Here is a 9,009-nt window from a genome sequence, read left to right on the forward strand (position 1 = left end):
TGAGATATAATTTGATGTAAAAAATGGATAATGAATGTGCGCATTTATAGATGATTTCGATATAAAAAAAATTGAAAAAAAGGTAAAAGAAAAATGGCTATATTTTTGGGAATCGAAAAATATATATAATTTTTAATTTTTGGGATTATCTTCGATTTAAAAAAAAATTCCTACGGAATTTCTGTTGGCCAATGGGGTTGCACCACGTAAGTGTGCTCTTCGGCCCGACAGTGCTCTTGCCAACGAGCACGTCCGTGCCGTCGGCAGGAGCACGGTACTCGCCGCGCCGACGGCTACTCTTGCATAAGAGCACCACTACAGATACTCTTAATGGTCCACAATTAGGTGAAGACAAGTGTACGCTGTACGCAGCAACATTGTTAATACGAAATTATGAAAACCATGGCATTTTTTAATTCTATTTTGTTGAACGTAGCCGGCCATAAAATTTAGTAATTCGATAAATGGCCATCACTACCATCTGACAAAGAGAACTACAATTAAGAAATAAAACATGCATCCATATAAAATATAGGGCGCACGTCACAAGGCTCGGAATAACTATGTAATAATTGTAAACAAATTTAAAATTTAAAATTTAAAATATAGGGGCACGTCACAACTCACAAGTAGTAGTAGAATAATTTTTAAAACTACATTACTGTCTACAGAAGAGAATTTGAGACTGTCACTCTACTAAAAAGAATTGCCAATTAGTGATGAAAATATCCGTCACTAAACAGTGAAATTTCTTCACTAAATAAGTTAGTAGCAGATCAAGTTTCAGCGATACTGTCACTATTAACATGTCAGTAAAAAAATTATTGACGGAACATGCGACTACATCGCTTAGTGATGGAAAGTCTGTCACTAATTATTGACTGACACATTTCCGTCACTAATCCTGTCACTAGTTGTTGAGCTTTTGAATGCTGTCACTAATTCCGTCACTATTTCGCGCTTTTAATAGTGCTCCACCAACTAATGAAACAAGGTCGAATTACCTAAGCTATTCTTCTCTATTACTATGTTATGTTTAACAAAACCCTCCCTACAAATCCGCCTGAGATGCACGGTGGCCGAGGCCACCGCGCACTCTTCCTCTCCCCTCATCGTCTCCCTCATCCCGGCTGCCCGTGCCCTCATCCCCTCCCCACCTTCCACCACCCTCCCGATCGCCTCCGCCACGTCATCCCCTTGGAAATCCCCGTTGTCATCCCTCGCCACCTCCACCCCGACCCCGGCCTCCACGAGCACCCTTGAATTCAACGGCTGATCCACCTTGAACGGGATACTGATCACCGGCACCCCAAAATACACACTCTCGATCATCGAACTCATCCCACAGTGACTCACAAACCCACAAACATTCTCATGCGATAAAATCTCCGCCTGTGGGGCCCACCCTTTCACAATCTTCCCTCTCTCTCCAACTCTCTCCTCAAACCCTAGCGGAAGATCAATTTCTTCTTCCTCTCTTTCTCCTAAGGGAAGCCTCACCACCCATATGAAGTTGGCTCTCGAAGCTTCTAGACCTTTAGCCATTTCATGAACTTGTTTCTTGTTTAAATAGTTCTCGCTTCCAAATGAGATGTAAATCGTCGACAATCTCTCTTTCTTGCTTAACCAATCCATTATGTCTGAATCTGTTTTTTCTGTGGTTATCGTTGTCGTTGTTGTTGTAATAAGCGGGCCCACCGGGACTATTTTCTTGTTACACAAGAGGGACAAGTAGTCCAAATATTTCCCTTCCAGGCCCCGCGACGTTTTCATCAGGATGACGTCGCGGGACCGCGTGAAGTGGGGAAGCCCCTCGCTGAGGTCGCTGTCTCCGAGATTGGAGTCAGCGGCCTGCTGAAGGGCTTCCATCTCGTGGGGGCGGAGGTAGAGCGCATCGTGGGGGAAGGGGGTGGTTTTTTTTAAGCAGAGGTGGTAGTAGAAGGAGTAGGCGGCTGCACCGGTGGCGGCGAAGTGGACGGCGGGGATTTCAAACTTGGCGGCGGCTTCGGCGGCCCAGGGCTGGAAGGCGTCGAAGATGAGGATGTCGGGGCGGAGAGAGGCGAGGATGGCGGAGAAGGCGGGCTTGGAGGCGTGGAACGTGTCGTGGAGGAGGGGCATGAGGTGTGGCGGCGCGTGCTTCGTGGTGTGGAGGTCCGGAGGGAGCTCCGGCGGAGAGGGGAGGTGGAGGGGGATGAGGGTGATGGGGAGGTGGTGAGGGATGGGGAGGGATTGGAGGATGATGGGAGTGGAGCAGAAGAAGATGGTGAAGTTGTGTTTGGTGAGATTCTTGGCTAGCTCAAGGTAGGGGAAGGCATGGCCATGAGCTAGCCATGGGAACATTAGGATGGAGAGACTTTCTTGATTTGACTCCATTTGATCAACACACACGCAAAATATGTTTTAATTTGTGGTGTATATGAGTTATACTATGAGGGGAGGGGGAGTTTGATTATATATATAATCAAAGTTTTGATGGTTTCAAGTCAAGTTGGAATAGTATATTAATGTATTATGTATAATATATCTATAAGCCGGCCGCTGCCTTGTTTGGATGTTACCAATATATTTTTTCTTCAAATCGAATTTACTCTTATTTAAGGTGTTTCTTTTGACAAGGAGAATAAGAAAATTATGTGTAGTAGGTTAAATGAAGTAAAATAAAATGTGAGAGAGTAAAGTAAAATAGAGAATAAAGTAATTAGAGTGATTATAATCCTTTTGTATATTAATTAATTAATTGATTAGAATAATAGTGATCTTTTGGAATCTAGCTATTCATACTTACACACATGCCATGTTTTATTTAATTAATAATGGTTTTTTAATTATTTTAATGCAAAAATGATGTAGTTGTTCATTAAAGTTAAAGTAGTTATGGAAGAAACTCGGCAATAATATATCTGAAAATGCTATATGTTGGTATTAGAGTCTAGAGAAAGGCTACATATGGAATCATATTATTTTAGTAATTTCACAAAGTTTTACATATTCATCTTCTAAAAATAAGAGTCCAACTGTGTTAAAAAAAACGAAATAAGCATGACTTGATACTTCAATTTAAAGTTAAAATATCATTATCGAAAAATGTGATGATAAATGCTATCTATCTTTCTACTTTACTTTCACTGTTCTCTCTTTATCTATCTATCTTTTCCATATATCCTACTTTATTCTTCATTTACTTAACTTATTTAATACAATTTTTCTTAAATCGCGTATCGAAAAGAAATGCTTCCACTACTATGGAACGGAGGGAGGGAGTACAAATCTACAACTACATGATGAATTAGTTTTACGTAAATTCTTTAATACTTAATGGTCTACAATTAGGTGTAGACAACCTTGTCAATACCAAACTATAAAAATCATGGCATTTTTTAATTCTATTTTGTTGAACGTAGCCGGCCATAAAATTTAGTAATTCGATAAATGGCCATCACTACCATCTGACAAAGAGAACAACAATTAAGAAAGAAAACATGCATCAATATAAAATATATAAGGACGCACGTCACAAGGCTCGGAATAAATATGTGATAATTGTAAACAAATTTAAAATTTAAAATATAGGGGCACATCACAACTCACAAGTAGCACTATAATTTTTAAAATTACATTACAGTCTACAGAAGAGAATTTGAGACTGTCACTCTACCTAAGCTATTCTTCTCTATTATGTTTTGCTAAACAAAACCCTCCCTACAAATCCGCCTGAGGTGCGCGGCGGCCTCGGCCACCGCGCACTCTCCCTCTCCCCTCATCGTCTCCCTCATCCTGGCAGCCCGCGCCCTCATCTCCTCCCCACCTTCCACCACCCTCCCGATCGCCTCCGCCACGTCATCCCCTCGGAAATCCCCGTTGTCGTCCCTGGCCACCTCCACACCGACCCCGGCCTCCACGAGCACCCTCGAATTCAACGGCTGGTCCACCTTGAACGGAACTCCGATCACCGGCACCCCAAAATACACACTCTCGATCATCGAACTCATCCCACAGTGACTCACAAAGCCACAAACACTCTCATGCGACAGAATCTCCGCCTGTGGGGCCCACCCCTTCACAATCTTCCCTCTCTCTCCAACTCTCTCCACAAACCCTAGCGGAAGATCAATTTCTTCCTTTCTCTCCCCTAAGGGAAACCTCACCACCCATATGAAGTTGGCTCTCGAAGCTTCTAGACCTTTAGCCATTTCTTGAACTTGTTTCTTGTTCAAATAGTTCTCGCTTCCAAATGAGACGTAAATTGTTGACGATCTCTCTTTCTTGCTTAGCCAATCCATGATGTCTGAATCTGTTTCGTCTGTTGTTGTCGTTGTCGTTGTTGTTGTAATAAGTGGGCCCACGGGGACTATTTTCTTGTTACACAAGAGGGACAAGTAGTCCAAATACTTCCCTTCCACGCCCCGCGACAACGTTCTCATCAGGATGACATCGCGGGACCGCGTGAAGTGGGGAAGCCCCTCACTGAGCTGGTCGCTGTCGGTGTCGCTGTCTCTGAGATTAGAGCCAACGGCCAGAAGAGCTTCCAGCTCGTGGGGGCGGAGGTAGAGCGCGTCGTGGGGGAAGGGGGTGTTTTTTTTAAAGAAGAGGTGGTAGTAGAAGGAGTAGGCGGCGGCGCCGGTGGTGGCGAAGTGGACGGCGGGGATTTCAGACTTGGCGGCGGCTTCGGCGGCCCAGGGCTGGAAGGCGTCGTAGATGAGGATGTCGGGGTGGAGGGAGGCGAGGATGGCGGAGAAGGCGGCCTTGGAGGCGTGGAACGTGTCGCGGAGGAGGGTCATGAGGTGTGGGGGCGCGTGCTTCGTGGTGTGGAGGTCCGGAGGGAGCTCCGGCGGAGAGGGGAGGTGGAGGGGGACGAGGGTGATGGGGAGGTGGTGAGGGAGAGGGAGGGATTGGAGGATGATGGGAGTGGAGCAAAAGAAGATGTTGAAGTTGTGTTTGGTGAGATTCTTGGCTAGCTCAAGGTAGGGGAAGACATGGCCATGAGCTATCCATGGGAACATTAGGATGGAGAGACTTGCTTCATTTGACTCCATTTGGTAAACACAAACACAAACTATATCACTAGTTTGTGGTGGGAGTTTGATTATGTATATAATCAATGTTTTGATGCTTCCAAGTCATGAATGTATTCCCTCTCCCGCTTTAGTAGTCTCATTGACTTTTCTGCCCTCTTTTTGTAAAAATAATAAAAATAATTAAAATGAAGAAATAGTAAAGTAAGAGAGACAATGGTGTAGATAATACTCTTCTCTATATTATTCTCTCTCTTAATTTATCATTTCTCCTCTTTAATTAATTTTTTTATCATTATTATAAAAAGATGATAAAAAAGTTAATAGGACTGCTAAAGCGGGACGGATGGAGTACAATATTTCTATAAGCCGGCTGCCTTGCTTGGATGTTACCTATAGTACTATTTTTTCAAATCGAATATATTCTCTCGCACCTTATTAAAGGGTGTTGCTTTTCACACGGAGAATTAAAAAAATTATGTAGAGTGGACTAAACGAAGATAAAATAAAATATAAGAGAATAAAGTAGAATAATGGATTAAATAAAAGTGATTATATATTTTATTTATGGTCATAAAAGGATATGATTTAATGATGCAAATTTTGGTCAAACTATACCTAAAATGATTTAATAATTATATTCTCTCCGTCTTATAGAAATAAGTCATATTTTCTTTTTCATCCATTCCATAGAAATAGTCTATGTTCATTTATGATAATTTTTTTTACTTTATCATTTATGGATTCCACCATTTGCACAATTTCAACTACTTTTTTTCCTCTCTTTTACTCCTCCGTTCCATAAAGAGTGTCTCACTTTTGACCGGAGACGGGTTTTAAGAAATGTAATAAAAAGTAGTGGAATGTGAGTCCTATTTTTATATATTAGTTTTATATTAAAATGTAAGTAGGAATGAGTTAGTGGAATACGAGATCTACTACAAAAATGATAAAAAGTGAAATGAGACAAATTTTGTTGGACGAACGTAAATGGAAAAAATGAGACGATCTTTATAGAACAGAGGGTGTACTTCACACTTATGAATAGTTTATTTATATGACCGAATTGAAGGAGTATTAGTTTTTAATAGATGACAGGAAAGGAGTGGACAATTTCTATATCAGATCTATACGTGATTTAATGTCTATCATTAAGAATATACTACTAATAAAGACTATTTGTATTATAATATGTGTGTGCGCGATACGTGTATGCTATAATTTTAACATTTCTTTGATACATTCAGTGTGATGTAAGATTTTAATATGTTTATCAATTTTGATATAAGTATTTGCGAAAAGTATTATAATATGTGTGTGCGCGAAATGTGTATGCTATAATTTTAATATTTAATTTCTTTGACACATTGAGTGCGATGTAAGACGTAATTATGTTTATATCACTGCACTAAGTATTTGCGAAAATCGTGGGCATTATTGAATCAATAGAAAATAACCAATGGAAAAGAAAAGTCTCAACTGAATTGACATATGATGCTAATAATAGAGTTAAAGGCTAAAATTAATCTCAAATATATAATTATTTTACCTTTTTTTTTTATCATAAACTTTATCTTTCGAATTTTTTAGTTCTTTATATATGAAAAGTTGATCATTTTGGTCCTCTGTCAATAGTTCCATTAATTTTTTAACAGTCAACACGTTTTGTCCAATTTTGACCCGATTAGAATCTTAATTATGATTTTTAAGTCACTAATTATTTCCTAATTATTTTAACAAATATATTCATTAAAAAATAGAAATAAATAAAAAATAAAATGAAATACGTCTCTCTCTCTCTCTCAACATTTCACTCAATTCAACGGAATCTTCCTCCGATCAGCGACCGACGGCGAATAGGCAGTCGACGGTGAAACCTAGGCCTAGAGCTAACCTCCGATCGGGATCGGGATCCTGTTCCTCCACATGGTGGAGCGCCTCAATTGGGTGGATTCCGTTTACCTGTCGATGGCAACAGTGGGATATGACTCAACTTTATTTTACCCAAATAATACCCGCAAGTGTACGGGGTTATCGTAGCAAACAACAAGCAAGAGTATATCGTATCCCACAGAGACAATTTAGTGTAAACCTAAGTACCACGAACAAATTTCAACTACTATCCAGACGATCGAGAATTTTGGTTTTAAACTAACAAATACTAAAAGCATATAAAAACAAAGATTAAAATAAAACATTAAACAAGAGAATAAAGAAGCAAGTTGTAAAAATGATAGAGAAATATGCAGAATTCAAGGATCCGATGCACAACTCATAGCCTAACCCAATTGAAACCGATTTACCATTTAAAGTCTCCAGAATTGTTGAATCAGTCACAAATATAGATTAAACCCCCTCCCGAGGTGAGAAATCCGTAGATTAGGTGTAATAATTGAAGTCCCCTTCTAATTCTTAGACCTAACTCCTAATAGTTCGATTAGATTAAAGATCCCACTCAAAACCTCAACTCTCCCGAGTTTTATGAATTAAGGTGTGAATAATTCTTCTTCCAAGGTTAAATATTTCATCTCCCGATTATTCTAAGAAACCCTACACTCCCAATTGGTGATCAAGCAATTGTTAGGAAAAAGCACAAGGATAATTCAAACAATTGCAAGAGCAAGATAAAAACGAAGTCAATTGGATTAAAACTATAAATCAATGCATCTTCACCAAGAATTCTACATAAAAGATGTTTTTAGCTACTCATGTTCATGGTAGAAAACAAATAGAAACAAGGAAAAATAGTGGAAATCATGATGCGAATCGCAATTGGCGGAGGAATTGAAGCTTGAATCTTCAATCTTCTTCCAAGAGTTCTTCACAAAAAGAGAGCGTGTTTTTTGTCGCTTGTTGAGAATGCCTAGAATTGACCTAATTCTTCCTTCTTATTCCCCTCTTCAAAAATAGCGTTTCTGCTTTGAAAAACGTCAGATTGACGGACCCGGCCGGGTGGAATTAATCCACTGGAAATTCACCCGGCCGGGTGGGACTTCTTTGGTACTCTCTGGAATCTCGCAGGCATAATTACGCCACCCGGCCGGGTGGATTTATAGGGTAATAATACACCCGGCCGGGTGGGAATTTCTGAACAGCGCAGTGTTCGTATAACGGCCATAACTTCTTCTACCGAACTTCGTTTGAGGCGTGCGAGATACCCACGCGAAGATCTTTCAAAGTAGAAGAGATTGATATGCATTAGGGGCTTATTGGACTTCAAAATATCCAGTAAATATTGTCTCAAACCAAGGCTGCTGCACATCCACATATTTTGTACCTTTTTCTACACATTCTTAACAAAATGGTCAACATACCAACATAATAGAAAAGTAGATATAAACACGTCCAATAATAGACAAAATATGATCAAATTCATACATAACCACCCTCTAAAACCATATAAAATCCAAGTATGTCAGGGTACGACGACAAGGCGTTCAAGACGATAATGGGGAGGCTGTTTGCGTCGGTGTGACTGCTGCTGTCGACGCTGGCGGTGGCGCGTTCGCTGCTGACCTCAACAACAATGGCTTCATTAGGTAAACACTAATCCTAATCCCTAATTCGTGCTTACTGTTAATTTTTTTTTGTCAATGTGTTGATGGATTTGAAATTGGGGCAATAAATTGGAGTATGTGATCTACAAATTGAAGGATGTTCTCGATGTTGAGAGGAGGTCCCGTCGTCTGCCTTGTATTTCATTTTATTATTTATTTATTTATTTATTTATTTCTGTTTTTTAATGGATATATGATATATTTGTTAAAATAATTAGGGAATAATTAGTGACTTAAAAATCATAATTAAGATTCTAAACTGGTCAAAATTGGGCAAAACGTGTTGACTGTTAAAAAATTAACAGAACTATTGACGGATGACCAAGATGATCAAATTTTCATATGTGCAGAACCAAAAAATTCAAAAAATAAAGATTAGGATCATAAAAATAAAATGATCCTATGTATAGGACCAATTTTGGACTTTAACTCCTAACATT

At 39.6% G+C, this 9,009-nt stretch overlaps 2 protein-coding genes across 2 annotated transcripts; both read right to left on the reverse strand.

Annotated features, from left to right (window-relative positions):
• Positions 1 to 671: 671 nt before the first annotated feature.
• LOC125199419 (beta-D-glucosyl crocetin beta-1,6-glucosyltransferase-like) lies at positions 672 to 2,380 on the reverse strand. Its single transcript, XM_048097431.1, has one exon. The coding sequence runs from the start codon at positions 2,371 to 2,373 to the stop codon at positions 982 to 984; it is 1,392 nt and encodes a 463-aa protein (XP_047953388.1). The 5' UTR covers positions 2,374 to 2,380; the 3' UTR covers positions 672 to 981.
• A 1,156-nt stretch (positions 2,381 to 3,536) lies between these two features.
• LOC125199417 (UDP-glucosyltransferase 29-like) lies at positions 3,537 to 5,069 on the reverse strand. Its single transcript, XM_048097430.1, has one exon. The coding sequence runs from the start codon at positions 5,031 to 5,033 to the stop codon at positions 3,684 to 3,686; it is 1,350 nt and encodes a 449-aa protein (XP_047953387.1). The 5' UTR covers positions 5,034 to 5,069; the 3' UTR covers positions 3,537 to 3,683.
• Between the last annotated feature and the right edge of the window lie 3,940 nt (positions 5,070 to 9,009).

The sequence above is a fragment of the Salvia hispanica genome, unplaced genomic scaffold, assembly GCF_023119035.1.
Source record: "Salvia hispanica cultivar TCC Black 2014 unplaced genomic scaffold, UniMelb_Shisp_WGS_1.0 HiC_scaffold_492, whole genome shotgun sequence".
NCBI classification, from domain to species: domain Eukaryota; kingdom Viridiplantae; phylum Streptophyta; class Magnoliopsida; order Lamiales; family Lamiaceae; genus Salvia; species Salvia hispanica.